Source organism: Pseudophryne corroboree, chromosome 3 (genome assembly GCF_028390025.1).
Source record: "Pseudophryne corroboree isolate aPseCor3 chromosome 3, aPseCor3.hap2, whole genome shotgun sequence".
Classification (NCBI taxonomy): domain Eukaryota; kingdom Metazoa; phylum Chordata; class Amphibia; order Anura; family Myobatrachidae; genus Pseudophryne; species Pseudophryne corroboree.
The window spans coordinates 212580458-212602209 of record NC_086446.1 but is presented as its reverse complement, the minus strand read 5'-3'; the positions used below and the strand labels follow the sequence as shown (position 1 = coordinate 212602209).

The 21752-nt window shown below is 45.8% G+C and overlaps 1 protein-coding gene across 6 annotated transcripts in view; it reads right to left on the bottom strand.

Moving 5' to 3' along the window:
- Nucleotides 1-21752, bottom strand: part of CCSER2 (coiled-coil serine rich protein 2) — a 377220-nt gene that overhangs the window by 165486 nt on the left and 189982 nt on the right. For all 6 annotated transcript variants that reach the window (XM_063958811.1, XM_063958812.1, XM_063958809.1 and 3 more), the window contains 2 exons: nucleotides 14683-14827; nucleotides 533-737 (listed from right to left, as the gene is read on the bottom strand). In XM_063958811.1, coding sequence (XP_063814881.1) covers nucleotides 533-737; nucleotides 14683-14827 — 350 coding nt within the window. The remainder of the gene's footprint in view (nucleotides 1-532; nucleotides 738-14682; nucleotides 14828-21752) is intronic.

Below are 21752 nucleotides of genomic sequence, written 5' to 3'. Positions count from 1 at the left end.
ACGAAAGATGAAAGACCAAAGACGAAAGACCAAAGATGAAAGACCAAAGACGAAAGACCATAGACCATTCATCATTAAAGCATTCAAGCTGAACAGTTTATTAAAATAATGAGCTGGTGAACAGTGGCTTGGTCGTTGGTCTTTCACACCATACACATTCAACGACGTCTCTGGTCGGTAACGACCATAGTGGAAATTGAGCATACATGCTCCACAGATGAACGATGGACGTTAACGTCCCGCGGGGCCGCGCATCGTTGGTCGTTGGATGCATACACACTTGACGATATAATGAACGACGTCGTTCATGAGGGCTGAAATGAACGACATCGTTCATTTTATCGTCAAGTGTGTATGGGCCTTTATTTGCATAGTTGTTCTTTTTTTCACACTTTCCAAATATTTTGAATTACACCTTTCTTACACCTTGTGGTGCTTTATTATAATCCCCCCATTTTTAGATTTACTAATTTACTAACCTAACCTACTTACATAATATATACATGGCGCCCAATGTTACAGAGAAACTCACTTGTTGCAATAGACGTTTTAACTTTAAAAGCTGTGTTTTAACCGTTGTGCAGTCTTGGACCATGTGGCAGAGAGTCATTTCGTCAAGCATCACAGTATTTTCTTTTAAGCCCAACATCTGTATAGATCGTGGTGACTGTGGGAAAAAGTTGGAACTGACAAAGTTCTTTCTATGATCGGTTGGAGACTCTAGGTAAGTAGATCCCCTGAAATACAAGAATATTCATTTTTATTAATTTCTGTGTTCTCGGTCTCTTCTTGTGTAAGTATGGATTCCCCCGATATAGGGGTATATGCAATTCACGGCGAATCGCGGCAAATTATCGCCGTTTTTAAATTCGACACAATTCGACAGGTGAATTCCGGCAGGTGGCTGCTGGAATTCACCATATTCAATGCAAAACGGATTCGACAGTCCCGCGGGCGAAAATCGGCCGATTTGCCGGATTTTGCCGCGATTTAAAAAAACGGGGAAAAAACGAAGAAAAAAAAATGGCGTGGGGTCCCCCCTCCAAAGCATAAGCAGCCTCGGGCTCTTCGAGCTGGTCCTGGTTCTAAAAATGCGGAGAAAAATTGGGCAGTGATCCCCCGTATTTTTAAAACCAGCACCGGGCTCTGCGCCTGGTGCTGGTGCAAAAAATACGGGGGACAAAACGAGCAGGGGTCCCCCGTATTTTTCACACCAGCATCGGGCTCCACTAGCTGGACAGATAATGCCACAGCCGGGGGTCACTTTTATACAGTGCCCTGCGGCCGTGGCATTAAATATCCAACTAGTCACCCCTGCCCGGGGTACCCTGGGGGAGTGGGGACCCCTTCAATCAAGGGGTCCCCCCCCCCCCAGCCACCCAAGGGCCAGGGGTGAAGCCCGAGGCTGTCCCGCCCATCCAATGGCTGCGGATGGGAGGCTGATAGCCTTGAGTAAAATGAAAAGAATATTGTTTTTTCCAGCAGTACTACAAGTCCCAGCAAGCCTCCCCCGCAAGCTGGTACTTGGAGAACCACAAGTACCAGCATGCGGGAGAAAAACGGGCCCGATGGTACCTGTAGTTCTACTGGGGAAAAAAAACCCAAATAAAAACAGGACACACACCGTGACAAGTACAACTTTATTACATACTGCCGACACACACATACTTACCTATGTTGACACGCCGACTGCCACGGTCTCCGACGATCCGAGGGTACCTGTGAAAAAATTATACTCACCTTCCAGCGTCCAGAGGTACATCCACGTCCAGAGTATAATCCACGTAGTTGTTAAAAAAACAAACCGAACACCCGTTCCATGCCGTACTGAAAGGGGTCCCATGCTGACACATGAGACCCCTTCCCCCGAATGCCGGGACATCACGTGACTCCTGTCACTGAAGTCCCTTCAGCCAATCAGGAAGCGCTACTTCCGTGGCGCTCACCTGATTGGCTGTGCGCTGTCTGTGCTGTGACAACGCATCGCAAAGCCGCTCCATTAGTTTCAATGGTGGGAACTTTGCCGTCAGCGGTGGGGTTACCCGCGGTCAGCCGCTGACCGGCGGGTGACCTCACCGCTAGCCGCTAAGTTCCCACCATTGAATATAATGGACGGGGCTGTGCGATGCGCTGTCTGAGTTCAGACAGCGCACAGCCAATCAGGTGAGCGCAACGAAGTTGCGCTTCCTGATTGGCTTTAGAGACCTTTGTGTGACAGCTGTCACTGACAGGTCTCATTCGTGGAAAGGGGTCTCATGTGTCAGCATGGGACCCCTTTCAGTCCGGTGGTCCGTGTGTTCGTTTTCTTTTGTTGCCAAGTACGTGGATTTATCTCTGGACCCTGGTTGAGGTGAGTATATTGATCTTTTCTTTTCAGGTATCCGTGGATTCTACATGGAGAAGAGGACCGATGTCGGCGTGTGAACATAGGTAAGTATGTGTGTGTCGGCAGTGTGTAATAAAGTTTTACTCTCAAGGTGTGTGTCTCCTGTTTTTATTTGGGTATTTTTTTCCCAGTAGTACTACAGGTACCAGCGGGCCCGTTTTTCTCCCGCATGCTGGTACTTGTGGTTCTCCAAGTACCAGCTTGCGGGGGAGGCTTGCTGGGACTTGTAGTACTACTGGAAAAAACAATATTCTTGTCATTTTACTCAAGGCTATCAGCCTCCCATCCGCAGCCCTTGGATGGGGGGGACAGCCTCGGGCTTCACCCCTGGCCCTTGGATGGCTGGGGGGGGGGGGGACCCCTTGATTGAAGGGGTCCCCACTCCACCAGGGTACCCCGGCCAGGGGTGACTAGTTGGATATTTAATGCCACGGCCGCAGGGCACTGTATAAAAGTGACCCCCGGCTGTGGCATTATCTGTCCAGCTAGTGGAGCCCGATGCTGGTGTGAAAAATACGGGGGACCCCTGCTTGTTTTGTCCCCCGTATTTTTTGCACCAGCACCAGGCGCAGAGCCCGGTGCTGGTTTTAAAAATACGGGGGATCACTGCCCAATTTTTCCCCGCATTTTTAGAACCAGGACCAGCTCGAAGAGCCCGAGGCTGGTTATGCTTTGGAGGGGGGACCCCACGCCATTTTTTTATTTATTTTACCGTTCCAGCACTAAAAAAAAAATAAAAAAAAATAATAATAATATTTTAAAAAATATATAAATAATACTTGTGCCTCCAAAAAAAAAAAAAAAAAAAAAAGTACCTAATCCCTTCTAATATAAATAGATATGCTATTCCCAAAAAAAAAAAACACCAAAAAAAACATGTTTACATTTTTTTTTATTGTTTTCACCCTCCAAAGTGTGGCGGATTGAAAATGACGAATTTACTGTCTAAAAGCACTGCTGTCGAATTTCCAAACTTGAATTGAATATGCTTTTGTCGAATTGCAGCACTTGTATCATTGCAGAAAAGTCGAATTTGCAAAAAGTCGAATTTCAAAAAGTCGAATTTTGAAAGTCCGTTTTTTTTGACGGAAAGCACTGAATTGCATTGACGATTTTTTTTTTTTGGCGAAAATGACCCGAAATTCGACAATTTCGGGAATTCGACCGCAATTGCATATACCCCATAATGAATATTATATCCTCACAACATATTCCCAGCAGTGGTAGTTCTATAAATGTGCCACACAGAATAAATTATAGAGGGACTTCCTTATTCAGTTTCATATTAATAAAAAGGTACAATACCTGTAGTTAAAACAAAAAAAAAAAACACAAAAAAAACACACAACACTACTTTTATGGCATTACTCTTTCAGATCAGGCTAGTACAGGTTGAGTATCCCTTATCCAAAATGCTTGGGACCACAGATATTTTGGATATCGGGTTTTTCCGTATTTTGGAATAATTGCATACCATAATGAGATATCATGGTGATGGGACCTAAATATAACCACAGAAGGCATTTATATTTCATATACACCTTATACACACAGCCTGAAGGTCATTTTAGCCAAAATTTGTTATAACTTTGTACATTAAACAAAGTGTGTACATTCACACAATTCATTTATGTTTCATATACACCTTATACACACAGCCTGAAGGTCATTTAATACAATACTTTTAATAACTTTGTGTATTAAACAAAGTTTGTGTACATTGAGTCATCAAAAAACAAAGGTTTCACTATCTCACTCTCACTCAAAAAAGTCTGTATTTCAGAATATTCCGTATTTCGGAATATTTGGATATGAGATACTCAACCTGTATTTTAAAAAAATAAAAAAAATTACCATAATAAAATAAAAACATTTAAATTTAAAATGAAGTGATGATACTCAATGGGGCAAGCTACTCTAGATCTAAAATAGCCTTCATTATAATTTTTACCAAGAAAAAAAATTTTTTAGTACATTTTATGTCGATATGGAGATAACGAGAAAGACACTGCATCAATCTGATAACTAGAGTTGGATGGTCACACAAATATTGCAGGATGTACCCATGGATGAGTGCAATGATAATTAAACAGTGAAATTGAAAGCAATGATACTAGTCAATACGAGTGGGACCGTTATTTAGAATAGGCTAAAGACTGTTTAACAGAACAACATTAAGACACTGATCAATGGTTGTTTTTGTAGCAATGAGTCATTTCCACATGAAGGTTTTTCATGCTACATCTACTACAGGAAATATTTAAGCTTTAAAATATATTTCTTCTCACCTCCAAGGTCAACTTTCTAGAGCAAGATCAATAGTTAAAATACTAGCGGTTAGACAGCAGCAAGTGGATATTAGACAAATAAAAATACTGAAATATAAACGATCTTTACAGTTAAAGTAAGCAGTAACAATTCCAGCACACTGTATATAAATACTGAAAGATTTATGGTTTATCAAATACGTACCAATAACAGTCTACACTCCATTGCTATTTTATTATGTACACCAGTAAACATTATTGCTAATGCAAATAGCTTATAAGTCAATAATATGACAGCAACTTGGTACATAAAAGCATGTAGAGATGGGTCAGGAAGTTCAGTTGCTGTTCAGATCAAATACCAGAATGAGGAAGAAATGTATTGTAAATGAATGACTGTGCCAGACACAATGGTTTGAGTTTGTCCAAAACAGTTGCTCTACTGGGATTGTTATGCACAACAGTCTGTAGAGCTTACAGAGAAAGGTGCACAGAACAACAAACAGTGAACAGTGGTCAAATGAGAATGGCCAGATTAGTCCAAGTTGACCGGAAAATGACTATAACAGAAATAATAAGATTTTACTTACCGATAAATCTATTTCTCGTAGTCCGTAGTGGATGCTGGGGACTCCGTAAGGACCATGGGGATATAGCGGCTCCGCAGGAGACAGGGCACAATAATAAAAGCTTTAGGATCAGGTGGTGTGCACTGGCTCCTCCCCCTATGACCCTCCTCCAAGCCTCAGTTAGGATACTGTGCCCGGACGAGCGTGCATAATAAGGAAGGATATTGAATCCCGGGTAAGACTCATACCAGCCACACCAATTACACCGTACAACCTGTGATCTGAACCCAGTTAACAGTATGATAACAACGAAGGAGCCTCTGACAAGATGGCTCACAACAAGAATAACCCGATTTTTGTAACAATAACTATGTACAAGTATTGCAGACAATCCGCACTTGGGATGGGCGCCCAGCATCCACTACGGACTACGAGAAATAGATTTATCGGTAAGTAAAATCTTATTTTCTCTGACGTCCTAGTGGATGCTGGGGACTCCGTAAGGACCATGGGGATTATACCAAAGCTCCCAAACGGGCGGGAGAGTGCGGATGACCCTGCAGCACCGAATGAGAGACTCCATGTCCTCCTCAGCCAGGGTATCAAATTTGTAGAATTTAGCAAACGTGTTTGCCCCTGACCAAGTAACTGCTCGGCAAAGTTGTAAAGCCGAGACCCCTCGGGCAGTCGCCCAAGATGAGCCCCCTTCCTTTTGGAATGGGCTTTTACAGATTTTGGCTGTGGCAGGCCTGCCACAGAATGTGTAAACTGAATTGTATTACAAATCCAGCGAGCAATCGTCTGCTTAGAAGCAGGAGCACCCATCTTGTTGGGTGCATACAGGCTAAACAGCGAGTCAGATTTTCTGACTCCAGCCGTCCTGGAAACATATTTTTCAGGGCCCTGACAACGTCAAGTAACTTGGAGTCTTCCAAGTCCCTAGTACCCGCAGGTAGCACAATAGGTTGGTTCATGTGAAAAACAGAAAACACCTTAAGGAGAAATTAAGGACGAGTCCTCAATTCTGCCCTGTCAGAATGAAAAATTAAGTAAGGGCTTTATATATGATAAAGCCGCCAATTCTGACACACGCCTGGCTGAAGCCAGGGCTAATAGCATCGTCACCTTCCATGTGAGATATTTTAAGTCCACAGTGGTGAGTGGTTCAAACCAATGTGACTTTAGGAAACTCAAAACAACATTGAGATCCCAAGGTGCCACTGGGGCACAAAATGAGGCTGTATATGCAGTACCCCTTTTACAAACATCTGAACGTCAGGCACTAAAGCCAGTTCTTTCTGGAAGAAATTCGACAGGGCCGAAATTTGAACCTTAATGGACCCTAATTTTAGGCCCATAGACAGTCCTGTTTTCAGGAAATGTAGGAAACGACCCAGTTGGAATTCCTCTGTAGGGGCCTTCTTGGCCTCACACCACGCAACATATCTTCACCAAATGCGGTGAAAATGTTTTGCGGTTACATCCTTCCTGTCTTTGACCAGGGTAGGGATGACTTCATCTGGAATGCCCTTTCAGGATCCGGCGTTCAACCGCCATGCCGTCAAACGCGGTCGCGGTAAGTCTTGGAACAGACAAGGCCCCTGCTGGAGCAGGTCCTTTCTTAAAGGTAGAGGCCACGGGTCTTCCGTGAACATCTCTTGAAGTTTCGGGTACCAAGTCCTTCTTGGCCAATCCGGAACCACGAGTATCGTTCTTACTCATCTCCCTCTCATGATTCTCAGTACTTTTGGTATGAGAGGCATAGGAGGGAACACATACTCTGACTGGTACACCCACAGTGTTACCAGAGCGTCCACCGCTATTGCCTGAGGGTCCCTTGACCTGGCGCAATATCTGTCTAGTTTTTTGTTCAGGCGGGACGCCATCATGTCCACCTTTGGTTTTTCCCAACGGTTTACAATCATGTGGAAGACTTCCCGATGAAGTCCCCACTCTCCCGGGTAGAGGTCATGCCTGCTGAGGAAGTCTGCTTCCCAGTTTTCCACTCCCGGAATGAACACTGCTGAGAGTGTTATCACATGATTTTTCGCCCAGCGAAGAATCCTTGTAGTTTCTGCCATTTCCCTCCTGCTTCTTGTGCCGCCCTGTTTACGTGGGCGACTGCTGTGATGTTGTCCCACTGGATCAATACCGGCTGACCTTGAAGCAGAGGTCTTGCTAAGCTTAGAGCATTGTAAATTGCCCTTAGCTCCAGTATATTTATGTGGAGAGAAGTCTCCAGACTTGATCACACTCTCTGGAAATTTTTTTCCTTGTGTGACTGCTCCCCAGCCACTCAGGCTGGCATCCGTGGTCACCAGGACCCAGTCCTGAATGCCGAATCTGCGGCCCTTTCATAGATGAGCACTCTGCAGCCACCGCAGAAGAAACACCCTTGTCCTTGGAGACAGGGTTATCCGCTGATGCATCTGAAGATGCGATCCGGACCATTTTTCCAGCAGATCCCACGGAAAGGTTCTTGCGTGAAATCTACCGAATGGGATCGCTTTGTAAGAAACCACCATTTTTCACAGGATCCTTGTGCAATGATGCACTGATACTTTTCCTGGTTTTAGGAGGTTCCTGACTAGCTCGGATAACTCCCTGGCTTTCTTCTCCGGGAGAAAACATCCTTTTCTGGACTGTGTCCAGAATCATCCCTAGGAACAGTAGACGTGTCGTCGGAAAAAACTGCGATTTTGGAATATTTAGAATCCACTCGTGCTGTCGTAGAACTACTTAAGATAGTGCTACTCCGACCTCCAACTGTTCTCTGGACCTTGCCTTTATCAGGAAAGCGTCCATATTTCTTTTAAGAAGAATCATCATTTCGGCCATTACCTTGGTAAAGACCCGGGGTGCCGTGGACAATCCAAACGGCAGCGTCTGAACTGATAGTGACAGTTCTGTACCACGAACCTGAGGTACCCTTGGTGAGAAGGCAAATTTGGACATGTAGGTAAGCGTCCCTGATATCCAGTGACACCATATCGTCCCCTTCTTCCTGGTTCGCTATCACTACTCTGAGTGACTCCATCTTGATTTGAACGCTTGTATGTAAGTGTTCAAATATTTCAGATCTCACCGAGCCGTCTGGCTTCAGTACCACAATATAGTGTGGAATAATACCCCTTCCCTTGTTGTAGAAGGGGTACTTTGATTATCACCTGCTGGGAATACAGCCTGTGAATTGTTCCCAATACTGCCTCCCTGTCGGAGGGAGACGTTGGTAAAGCAGACTTCAGGAACTTGTGAGGGGGAGACGTCTCGAATTTCCAATGTACACCTGGGATACTACGTGTAGGATCCAGGAGTCCACTTGTGAGTGAGCCCCCTGCGTGCTGAAACTCTTGAGATGACCCCCTACCGCACCTGAGTCCGCTTGTACTGCCCCAGCGTCATGCTGCGGACTTGGCAGAAGCTGTGGAGGGCTTCTGTTCCTGGGAATGGGCTGCCTGCTGCAGTCTTCTTCCCTTTCCTCTACCCCTGGGCAGATATGACTGGCCCTTTTGCCCGCCTGCCCTTATGGGGACGAAAGGACTGAGACTGAAAAGACTCTGTCCTTTTCTGCTGAGATGTGACTTGGGGTAACAAAAGGTGGATTTTTCAGCTGTTGCCATGGCCACCAGGTCCGATGGACCGCCCCTTTATACGGCAATACTTCCATGTGCCGTCTGGAATCTGCATCACCTGACCACTGTCGTGTCTTCGTCTGGCAGATATGGACATCACATTTACTCTTGATGCCAGAATGCAAATATCCCTCTGCGCATCTCGCATATATAGAAATGCATCTATAGTCAATAAAATCTTGTCCCTGTCAAGGGTATCAATATTTTCAGTCAGGAAATCCGACCAAGCCCCCTCAGCGCTGCACATCCAGGCTGAGGCGATTGCTGGTCGTAGTATAACACCAGTATGTGTGTATATACTTTTAGGATATTTTTCAGCTTCCTATCAGCTGGCTCCTTGAGGGCTGCCGTATCTGGAGACGGTAACGCCCCTTGTTTTTATAAGCGTGTGAGCGCCTTATCCACCCTAAGGTGTGTTTCCCAACTCGCCCTAACTTCTGGCGGGAAAGGGTATACCGCCAATAATTTTCTATCGGAGGAAACCCACGTATCATCACACACTTCATTTAATTTATCTGAGTCAGGAAAAACTACAAGTAGTTTATTCACACCCTACATAATACCCTTATTTGTGGTACTTGTAGTATCAGAAATATGTAACACCTCCTTCATTGCCCTTAACATGAAACGTGTGGCCCTAAAGGAAAATACGTTTGTTTATTCACCGTCGACACTGGAGTCAGTGTCCGTGTCTGTGTCAACCGACTGAGGTAAATGGGCGTTTTTACAAGCCCCTGACGGTGTCTGAGACGCCTGGACAGGTACTAATTTGTTTGCCGGCCGTCTCATGTCGTCAACCGACCTTGCAGCGTGTTGACATTATCACGTAATTCCCTAAATAAGCCATCCATTCCAGTGTCGACTCCCTAGAGAGTGACATCACCAATACAGGCAATTTGCTCTGCCTCCTCACCAACATCGTCCTCCTACATGTCGACACACACGTACCGACACACAGCACACACACAGGGAATGCTCTGATAGAGGACAGGACCCCACTAGCCCTTTGGGGAGACAGAGGGAGAGTTTGCCAGCACACACCAAAAACGCTATAATTATACAGGGACAACCCCTTATACAAGTGTTTTCCCTTATAGCATTTTTATATATGTAATCATATCGCCAAATAAGTGCCCCCCCTCTCTGTTTTAACCCTGTTTCTGTAGTGCAGTGCAGGGGAGAGCCTGGGAGCCTTCCTCACAGCAGAGCTGAGCAGGAAAATGGCGCCGTGTGCTGAGGAGAATAGGCCCCGCCCCCTTTTCGGCGGGCTCTTCTCCCGGAGTTTGTGAGATCTGGCAGGGGTTAAATACATCCATATAGCCTCAAGGGCTATATGTGATGTATTTTAGCCATAAAAAGGTATTATACATTGCTGCCCAGGGCGCCCCCCCCCAGCGCCCTGCACCCTCAGTGACAGTTGGTGACTGTTGGTGAAGTGTGCTGACAACAATGGCGCACAGCTGCAGTGCTGTGCGCTACCTTATGAAGACTGAAAGTCTTCTGGCGCCTGTTTCTGGACTCTGGACCTCTTCAACTTCGGCATCTGCAAGGGGGGTCGGCGGCACGGCTCCGGGACGAACCCCAGGGTGAGACCTGTGTTCCGACTCCCTCTGGAGCTAATGGTGTCCAGTAGCCTAAGAAGCAAATCCATCCTGCACGCAGGTGAGTTTACTTCTCTCCCCTAAGTCCCTCGATGCAGTGAGCCTGTTGCCAGCAGGTCTCACTGAAAGAAAAAAACCTAACTTAAACTTTTATTCTAAGCAGCTCAGGAGAGCCACCTAGATTGCACCCTTCTCGGCCGGGCACAAAAATCTAACTGAGGCTTGGAGGAGGGTCATAGGGGGAGGAGCCAGTGCACACCACCTGATCCTAAAGCTTTTATTATTGTGCCCTGTCTCCTGCGGAGCCGCTATATCCCCATGGTCCTTACGGAGTCCCCAGCATCCACTAGGACGTCAGAGAAAACCAGTAGCTTGCAGAAGAGCATCTCAGAAAGCACATCACATCAAACCTTGAAGTGGATGACTTACAGCAATAGACCACCACACCGCGTTCCATTCCTGTCAGTAAAGAACAGGGAACTGATGCTACAGTGGGCACAGGGTCACCAGACCTGGATATGTGTAGATTGGGTCTGACAAATCTCTATTTGTACTGCAATATACAGGTGATCGGGCATTTTGTAAGGCTGATTGGTTGGGGGCTAATGGTCGTAGGAATTATTTCTTGGCACACAATATGCTCCTTTATACAAGACAAGCATTGTTTAAATGCAACAGCCTACCTATCGTTGCTGACCACATGCATATCTTTATGGACAGTCTACCCATCTTTTTATGGCGTTTGCACCACCATGTTACAAAGCACACACCTCAAGCTGGTTCATCAATCATCTCAATTCAATAAAGCACCTCTGGGATGTGGTGTAGTGGGATATATGCAGACAACAGATCTGCAGCAAGCGCCTGATGCTATCATATCAACAAGAACCAGAATCTCTAAAAGAAAATTCCAGCACCTTGCTGAATACATGCTGATCTGGAGTCCTACTCTATACAGGTTGAGTATCCCATATCCAAATATCCGAAATACGGAATATTCCGAAATACGGACTTTTTTGAGCGAGAGTGAGATAGTGAGAGTGAGAGAGTGAGAGTTTGTTTTCTGATGGCTCAATGTACACAAACTTTGTTTAATACACACAGTTATTAAAAATATTGTATTAAATGTCCTTCAGACTGTGTATATAAGGTGTATATGAAACATAAATGAATTGTGTGAATGGACACACACTTTGTTTAATGCACAAAGTTATAAAAAATATTGGCTAAAATTACCTTCAGGCTGTGTGTATAAGGTGCATATAAAACATAAATGCATTCTGTGCTTAGATTTAGGTCCCATTGCCATGATATCTCATTATGGTATGCAATTATTCCAAAATACGGAAAAATCCGACATCCAAAATACCTCTGGTCCCAAGCATTTTGGATAAGGGATACTCAACCTGTACTAGAATGATTTAGCTAATACAGTGGCCACTGAGTATACATTACAACAAGTCATTTTATGCAGGCCCCCTTGCATACTGATGTATTAACAGAACTATGTTTAGAGTAATACATCACTGACAAAATAATAAAACATCTTAATCAGTGGATGGCACCTACACAAAACAGCATAACTGGTAACTTAGTAGAAAAAAGGGGCACTGCCCATAGTAACTGATTTTCTAGTACTGATAAGAAAATGAGTGGAAACCTGTTACACCAATTTTATATCCCTGTATAATAATCAAAAAGTTAATTGCTTTTGTGACTACTTAGGCTTGGTAAAGTTTATGCACAAACGATCTTGTACATACACACTTACCAATCGTTCGACCAATTTGGTTGGTTAGCAGTCCCATGTATATATGCCCGCCCGCTTGCAGAGTCATTCAATGGTTTCTGCTGCTGATACAGCTTTCAGTCGGAGGGTTGCCCATACATACTGGCAGATTTACAGATATAGCTGCATGATATATTGGCATCGGCCGTTCTCAGGGCTGTTTCTAGCCAATTTGGCTCCCAGTGCGAGATTTAAAAATGCGCCCCCCATGACATAAAAAAATGTGTCCCCCCACACACCTAGAACGTGCGCGCGCACCCGGCAAGGGGTGTGGCCTCATCTAAATGGGTGTGGTCTCATTTAAATGGGCATGGCCTCGTCTGAAAAGACTACCTCACAATCCAGCTTTTGACCCTGCTCCAACAGATCACGACCTCCACAGGAAAAGAAAATTCTACCATATTAAGCCCCACACAGTAATGCCCCCTGCACCATATTATGCCACACACCGCAATGCCCCTGATACATTAAATCCCCACACTACGGCAGGCAAGAGTCCCCATTTCACACATTACGGCAGGTGTCCCCATTTTACACATTAAGAGAGAGAGAGAATACTTACAGAGGCGATTACCGCTCTTCGGCCCGCCTCACCAGTCGCTCCTCGCGCTGGCCTTTCCCTCTTCCTAACTTGGATCCCCCTCTGTACTCCGCGTGGGGGGGGGGGATTTCGCGGAGTGACGGGGTTGCGTCGTGACGTAACGACGCAACTGCGTCATTCCGTGAAACTCCGCCCCCCGAGAGGGTTTCTCTGGGAGAAATAGGAGGGGGAAGCAGGGAGCCACAGTTAGTGCCGCGGCGGGCGCCCAGTGCGGTTGCACTGCTCGCCTGCCCCAAGAAACGGCCCTGGCCGTTCTGCAGGGTCGACATGATACATCTTTGAACGACGGTCACAGATATATATATATAAGCTGTATACATGAGCAGCTGGTCTAGGAGATACATCATTCACGGCTGTATGAACGATATATTGACAAGTGTGTAACCAGCCTTAACGTATGCCAGCACAGATGGAAGACAGTTCAAATTTAAAACACAAATTAATCCAAAATGATAAAGGAAAGTGAACTTCACAAACCTAGACTGAAGCTGCAAAGAAACTTGCTAACTAGTCATGTACAAACCCAAAGCAGAATTAAGAGGGGGCAGCTGTCCTGGGTCCTCAAATGATTGCTTTCTAAGTCAGGGCAGTCCTCCTCTGCAGCCGCTGAGGCGCTCCATGTACAGTCAGACCAGTAACACGCAACGGCGGCTCAGTCAGTGTCTCGCGGGATTTCGCTTCACTATTCTGCGATACACTGACTGAGCCGCCAGAGTGCGTTGCTGTGCTGGTTCGTGAGTGGGTGAGTGAGAGTGAGTGAGTGAGTGAGTGAGTGTGTGTGTGTGTTCATTGCACGGGGCCCCCCACCAGCCTTAATCTGGCCCTCTACAAACCACTGTTATTTGCCAGTTAGAGTTGGTTTTAAGTGACTCCTTTCTGTTTTTTCCCAAAAAATGATGCTGTGTATAGAAACCTTTGCCTCACAAACAAAAGATAAGAAGGAATATTTTTTACAATGCTACCATCTTATGACTATCACGTTTAATATAAAGTCACATATTAATTACTGTTTATGGAGTCTTTTAAAATTTGTTAAAACGAAATTGTAGCCCACAATACTTTGTAAAGTGCTTTACTAATAGAAAAATCCATTTATAAAACTTTATCACAGTGTTAAAAATAGAGAAATGTTCAGCCAAGTGTACTTTGGTGCAATATATTTAGATCTTATTTCATATGTAAGAACAAAAATAAACTTTTTAACGCGTTCATAAAAAAGCAAAACTATTCATGGAATGCGATTAAAAATGTATACTATTAGTTAGTAATAAAAGCCTACCAGCTCATCCAAAATGCAATTAAAAATGTACTGCTTGCAATAATGTTTTTACATTTCAACTCGTTCTACAATAAGAGGAATACATAAATGTATTATCTGTGAACGCTTTGGTTTTGTTCTTTTCTGATCATCATACAACACACAGCTCAGTCAGATCTACTGCATTAAATTAAGACTAGCTATGTCTGTGGGGTATTATTTACTAAAGTGTGGGTTTTCAGAAGTGGCGATATTGCCCATAGCAACCAATCAGATTCTACTCATCATTTATCTAGCACCTTGTAGAAGATAATAGCTAGAATCTGAATGGTTTCTATGGGCAACATCTCCACTACTAAAAACCCACACTTCAGTAAATATATGCCTGGGTATACAGTATTTACTAAAGTACGAGTTTTTAGAAGTGGAGATGTTGCACATAGAAGCCAATCAGATTCTCATAATTAAAAAAAATTCAGGGCTGTGAGTCTGGTCTAAATGAATCAAAATTGTGCAATACTTAATAAAATATGATCAGAACACAGAATGGAAGGGGTTAACTTTTAACACTGTTCATACCTTCCATTGTGGTAGTGGTCAGGATTGCTCAAGTGGTACTGCTCTTGCCCATTAAGACGGGGAGGGGACCTTTTCCAAAACACTTGCGGCTGCTGTCGCAGATTCCTCTCCGTTCTTTCAAAATGACTCATATTTTCGCCTTTACCTAAAAATAACAATATAATTCAGTTTCCTGGCAAAGTTGTGTTATAACACAGAATTGTGTACACAATAGGTATTGCATACACAATGTTCCAAATCTATATTTTCTTGTTATGTATTTACACATTATAATATTAAATATACACACAATCACAAAGTAGTTACACTATAATCTACAGATAGCAATCATTTTTGCATTTTTTTCCCACAGCATATGACAGATTAACAGATTTAACAGCTGTATTTATATTTTTCTTCTAGCTTCTGCATATGAAAAAGAATATCAAACGGCATGCACGAAAATAAACACTACAACGCAAATAAAACATAACCATGTTATTTTCCTACTTTCCAAGAACACTTTCTTTAGCAAACATGAACACCTTCCCAGACAGAGCACTGCTTTATGCTAAGCAAGTAAAACAGCTGTGACAATCCTCATAATGCATACCCTGTTAATTAGCACTTACCATTTTCTACAAACATTTATTTGAAACAGCTCACTTCCCCATAGGCAAATGAGGAGGAAAAAAAGTCTAAGGCCAGGAAAAACCACGTCGCTCTGTGCAGGAGTAAAGAAAGCAGCCTACCATGCACAGCAGTCTGCAGAACTTCGTGAAGTAATAAGGGTTATGATTAGCCAAGCTTGTGCTGAGCTTTTCCACGCATACGCCATCAGCTACTTACCCAAACAGAGCAGCACAAGGGAAACATTGTGTCATTTTCCTGTCGACTCCTGCACTATTACATACAAGACATTTAAACAAATAGGCCTTCCTTCCTACTGAATTCCCACCCTCTGTGTGGCTGGGAATACGGCCCAGTTTTGTCCCATGACTTGAAAACTCCAGCTCTAGCTAACCACTTGCATAGCTAACACACTACATTGGAGTCCTTAAATAGCAGCACCTCAAGTCAGACAAACTTGATGCAGGACGGCCTCAGCAGGCACAGCCACAGGATTCCTAGACTGCCTTGCTAGACATTCGTAAGAATGTAAGCAAAACAAACATTATCCTGCTTTGGAGGAGACTAAATACTGCTGGGATCAGCTGCGGCAGGCAATGTGCACATTCCTGCAGCACAGGATCTCAGCCATGAATAGGTTAAAGACGCTAAGCAGGACTCTTCAAGTAAAATCCTGCTCTGGGTGCAAAGAACAAGCCTAAAACACTCATTAATTTGCTTCTTTGCTGCTAAGGAGGTTTAACAAGTGGTTGTTAAAATATTTTACAGCGATAAATAGAGACTGCATTCATAATAACGCTAAGGCATGTTCAAGCTCTTTAAACGGAAATCTCTCTTCTAAGTGTGAAATAGAAGTAATTCTTACTAATGAAGTCGTTAGTACAGGCCATATGGTGAAATTCTAACTCACACTGTGTACAGAAAATGTAAAGCACAAGGAGTTTAATGATTGAGTTTAATGATTGATATAGAACAAGAAAATAAGAATTTACTCACCGGTAATTCTATTTCTCGTAGTCCGTAGTGGATGCTGGGACTCCGTAAGGACCATGGGGAATAGCGGCTCCGCAGGAGACTGGGCACAACTAAAAGAAAGCTTTAGACCACTGATGTGCACTGGCTCCTCCCACCATGACCCTCCTCCAGACCTCAGTTAGGATACTGTGCACGGAAGAGCTGACACAATAAGGAAGGATTTTGAATCCCGGGTAAGACTCATACCAGCCACACCAATCACACCGTATAACTCGTGATACAATACCCAGTTAACAGTATGATAACAACTGAGCCTCTCAACAGATGGCTCAACAATAACCCTTTAGTTAAACAATAACTATATACAAGTATTACAGACAATCCGCACTTGGGATGGGCGCCCAGCATCCACTACGGACTACGAGAAATAGAATTACCGGTGAGTAAATTCTTATTATCTCTGACGTCCTAAGTGGATGCTGGGACTCCGTAAGGACCATGGGGATTATACCAAAGCTCCCAAACGGGCGGGAGAGTGCGGATGACTCTGCAGCACCAAATGGGCAAACTCTAGGTCCTCCTCAGCCAGGGTGTCAAACTTGTAGAATTTAGCAAATGTGTTTGACCCCGACCAAGTAGCTGCTCGGCAAAGTTGTAGAGCCGAGACCCCTCGGGCAGCCGCCCAAGAAGAGCCCACCTTCCTCGTGGAATGGGCTTTTACTGATTTAGGATGCGGCAGTCCAGCCGCAGAATGTGCAAGCTGGATCGTACTACAGATCCAGCGAGCAATAGTCTGCTTTGAAGCTGGTGCACCCAACTTGTTGGGCGCATACAGGATAAATAGCGAGTCAGTCTTTCTGACTCCAGCTGTCCTGGAAACATAAATTTTCAGGGCCCTGACTACGTCCAACAACTTGGAAGCCTCCAAGTCTTTAGTAGCCGCAGGCACCACGATAGGTTGGTTCAGATGAAAAGCTGATACCACCTTAGGGAGAAATTGGGGACGAGTCCTCAATTCTGCCCTATCCATATGGAAAATCAGATAAGGGCTTTTACACGACAAAGCCGCCAATTCTGATACACGCCTGGCCGAAGCCAAGGCCAACAACATGACCACTTTCCACGTGAGATATTTCAATTCCACGGTCTTAAGAGGCTCAAACCAATGTGACTTTAGGAAATCCAACACCACTTTGAGATCCCAAGGTGCCACTGGAGGCACAAAAGGGGGCTGAATATGCAGCACTGCCTTAACAAAAGTTTGAACTTCAGGTAGTGAAGCCAGTTCTCTCTGGAAGAAAATCGATAGAGCCGAAATCTGGACCTTAATGGAACCCAATTTTAGGCCCATAGTCACCCCTGACTGTAGAAAGTGCAGGAAACGGCCCAGCTGAAATTCTTCCGTTGGGGCCTTCCTGGCCTCACACCACGCAACATATTTACGCCATATGCGGTGATAATGGTTTGCAGTTACTTCTTTCCTAGCTTTAATCAGCGTAGGAATGACTTCCTCCGGAATGCCCTTTTCCTTCAGGATCCGGTGTTCAACCGCCATGCCGTCAAACGCAGCCGCGGTAAGTCTTGGAACAGACAGGGCCCCTGCTGCAGCAGGTCCTGTCTGAGCGGCAGAGGCCATGGGTCCTCTGATATCATTTCTTGAAGTTCTGGGTACCAAGCTCTTCTTGGCCAATCCGGAACAATGAGTATAGTTCTTACTCCTCTTCTCCTTATTATCCTCAGTACCTTTGGTATGAGAGTAAGAGGAGGGAACACATAAACCGACCGGTACACCCACAGTGTCACTAGAGCGTCCACAGCTATCGCCTGCGGGTCTCTTGACCTGGCGCAATACTTTTCTAGCTTTTTGTTGAGGCGGGACGCCATCATGTCCACCTGTGGCCTTTCCCAACGGTTTACAATCATTTGGAAGACTTCTGGATGAAGTCCCCACTCTCCCGGGTGGAGGTCGTGCCTGCTGAGGAAGTCTGCTTCCCAGTTGTCCACTCCCGGAATGAACACTGCTGACAGTGCTAACACGTGATTTTCCGCCCATCGGAGAATCCTTGTGGCTTCTGCCATCGCCGTCCTGCTTCTCGTGCCGCCCTGTCGGTTTACATGGGCAACCGCCGTGATGTTGTCTGACTGGATCAGTACCGGCTGGTTTTGAAGCAGGGGTTTTGCCTGACTTAGGGCATTGTAAATGGCCCTTAGTTCCAGAATATTTAGGTGCAGGAAAGTCTCCTGACTTGACCATAGTCCTTGGAAGTTTCTTCCCTGTGTGACTGCCCCCCAGCCTCGAAGGCTGGCATCCGTGGTAACCAGGACCCAGTCCTGTATGCCGAATCTGCGGCCCTCTTGAAGATGAGCACTCTGCAGCCACCACAGCAGAGACACCCTTGTCCTTGGAGACAGGGTTATCAGCCGATGCATCTGAAGATGCGATCCGGACCACTTGTCCAAGAGGTCCCACTGAAAGGTTCTTGCATGGAACCTGCCGAATGGAATTGCTTCGTAGGAAGCTACCATCTTTCCCAGGATCCGCGTGCAGTGATGCACTGACACCTGTTTTGGTTTTAGGAGGCCTCTGACTAGAGATGACAGCTCCTTGGCCTTCTCCTCCGGGAGAAACACTTTTTTCTGTTCTGTGTCCAGAACCATTCCCAGGAACAGTAGACGTGTCGTAGGGACCAGCTGTGACTTTGGAATATTTAGAATCCAGCCGAGCTGTTGTAGCACCTCCCGAGATAGTGCTACCCCGACCAACAACTGCTCCCTGGACCTCGCCTTTATCAGGAGATCGTCCAAGTACGGGATAATTAAAACTCCCCTCTTTCGAAGGAGTATCATCATTTTGGCCATTACCTTGGTAAAGACCCTCGGAGCCGTGGATAGACCGAACGGCAACGTCTGGAATTGGTAATGACAATCCTGTACCACAAATCTGAGGTACTCCTGGTGAGGATGGTAAATGGGGACATGCAGGTAAGCATCCTTGATGTCCAGTGATACCATGTAATCCCCCTCGTCCAGGCTTGCAATAACCGCCCTGAGCGATTCCATCTTGAACTTGAATTTTTTTATATATGTGTTCAAGGATTTCAAATTTAAAATGGGTCTCACCGAACCGTCCGGTTTCGGTACCACAAACATTGTGGAATAGTAACCCCGTCCTTGTTGAAGTAGGGGCACCTTTACTATCACCTGTTGTGAATACAGCTTGTGAATTGCCTGCAACACTGCCTCCCTGCCTGAGGGAGTGGTTGGTAAGGCAGATTTGAGGAAACGGCGGGGGGGGGGGGAGACGCTTCGAATTCCAGCTTGTACCCCTGAGATACTACTTGAAATATCCAGGGATCCACCCGGGAGCGAGCCCACTGATTGCTGAAATATTTGAGACGGGCCCCCACCGTACCTGGCTCCGCCTGTGGAGCCCCAGCGTCATGCTGTGGACTTAGAGGAAGCAGGGGAGGACTTTTGCTCCTGGGAACTGGCTGTATGCTGCAGCTTTTTCCCTCTACCTCTGGGCAGAAAGGACGCGCCCTTAACCCGCTTGCCCCTATTGGGCCGAAAGGACTTTACCTGATAATACGGTGCTTTCTTTGGCTGTGAGGGAACATGGGGTAAAAATGTAGACTTCCCAGCAGTTGCTGTGGAAACAAGGTCCGAGAGACCATCCCCGAACAACTCCTCACCCTTATAAGGCAGAACTTCCATGTGCCTTTTAGAATATGCATCTCCTGTCCACTGCCGAGTCCATAATCCTCTCCTGGCAGAAATGGACATTGCACTAATTTTAGATGCCAGCCGGCAAATATCCCTCTGTGCATCCCTCATATATAAAAGTGCGTCTTTAATATGCTCTACGGTTAGCAATATAGTGTCCCTGTCTAGGGTATCAATATTTTCCGACAGGGAATCTGACCACGCAGCTGCAGCACTGCACATCCATGCTGAAGCAATAGCTGGTCTCAGTATAACACCTGTGTGTGTATATATAGACTTCAGGATAGCCTCCTGCTTTCTATCAGCAGATTCCTTCAGGGCGGCCGTATCCGGAGACGGTAGTGCCACCTTCTTTGACAAGCGTGTGAGCGCTTTATCCACCCTAGGGGATGTTTCCCAACGTGCCCTATCCTCTGGCGGGAAAGGGTACGCCATTAGTAACCTCTTAGAAATTACCAGTTTCTTATCAGGGGAAGCCCACGCTTCTTCACACACTTCATTTAACTCCTCAGATGGAGGAAAAGCTACTGGTAGTTTTTTCTCTCCAAACATAATACCCTTTTTTGTGGTACCTGGGGTAACATCAGAAATGTGCAACACATTTTTCATTGCCTCAATCATGTAACGTGTGGCCCTACTGGAAGTTACATTAGTCTCATCGTCGTCGACACTGGAGTCAGTATCCGTGTCGACATCTGTGTCTGCCATCTGAGGTAGCGGGCGTTTTAGAGCCCCTGATGGCTTTTGAGACGCCTGGGCAGGCACAGGCTGAGAAGCCGACTGTCCCACATTTGGTATGTCGTCAAACCTTTTATGCAAGGAGTCGACATGTCGCGTAATTCCTTCCACAGCACCATCCACTCAGGTGTCGACCCCGCAGGGGGTGACATCACATTTATCGGCATCTGCTCCGCCTCCACATAAGCCTCCTCATCAAACATGTCGACACAGCCGTACCGACACACCGCAAACACACAGGGAATGCTCTGACAGAGGACAGGACCCCACAAAGCCCTTTGGGGAGACAGAGAGAGAGTATGCCAGCACACACCAGAGCGCTATATAACACAGGGATCCCACTATAAATGAGTGTTTTCCCTTATAGCTGCTTATTTTATATATACTGCGCCTAAATTTAGTGCCCCCCTCTCTTTTTTACCCTTATGCAGCTTGACAACTGCAGGGGAGAGCCAGGGAGCGTCCTTCCAGCGGAGCTGTGAGGGAAAAATGGCGCCAGTGTGCTGAGGGATATGGCCCCGCCCCTTTTCCAGCGGACTTCTCCCGCTTTTTCTGGAATTCTGGCAGGGGTATTTTTACACCGATATAGCCTTCCTGACTATATATGGTGTAGATTTGCCAGCCAAGGTCTCTTATATTGCCCTCAGGGCGCCCCCCCCCCAGCGCCCTGCACCCATCATTGACCGGAGTGTGAGGTGTGCATGAGGAGCAATGGCGCACAGCTGCAGTGCTGTGCGCTACCTTGTTGAAGACAGAAGTCTTCTGCCGCCGATTTTCAGGAACACTTCTTGCTTCTGGCTCTGTAAGGGGGCCGGCGGCGCGGCTCCGGGACCGAACAGCGAGGTTGGGTCCTGTGGTCGATCCCTCTGGAGCTAATGGTGTCCAGTAGCCTAAGAAGCCCAAGCTACCACCAGTTAGGTAGGTTCGCTTCTTCTCCCCTTAGTCCCTCGTTGCAGTGAGTCTGTTGCCAGCAGATCTCACTGTAAAATAAAAAACCTAAAATATACTTTCTTTCTAGGAGCTCA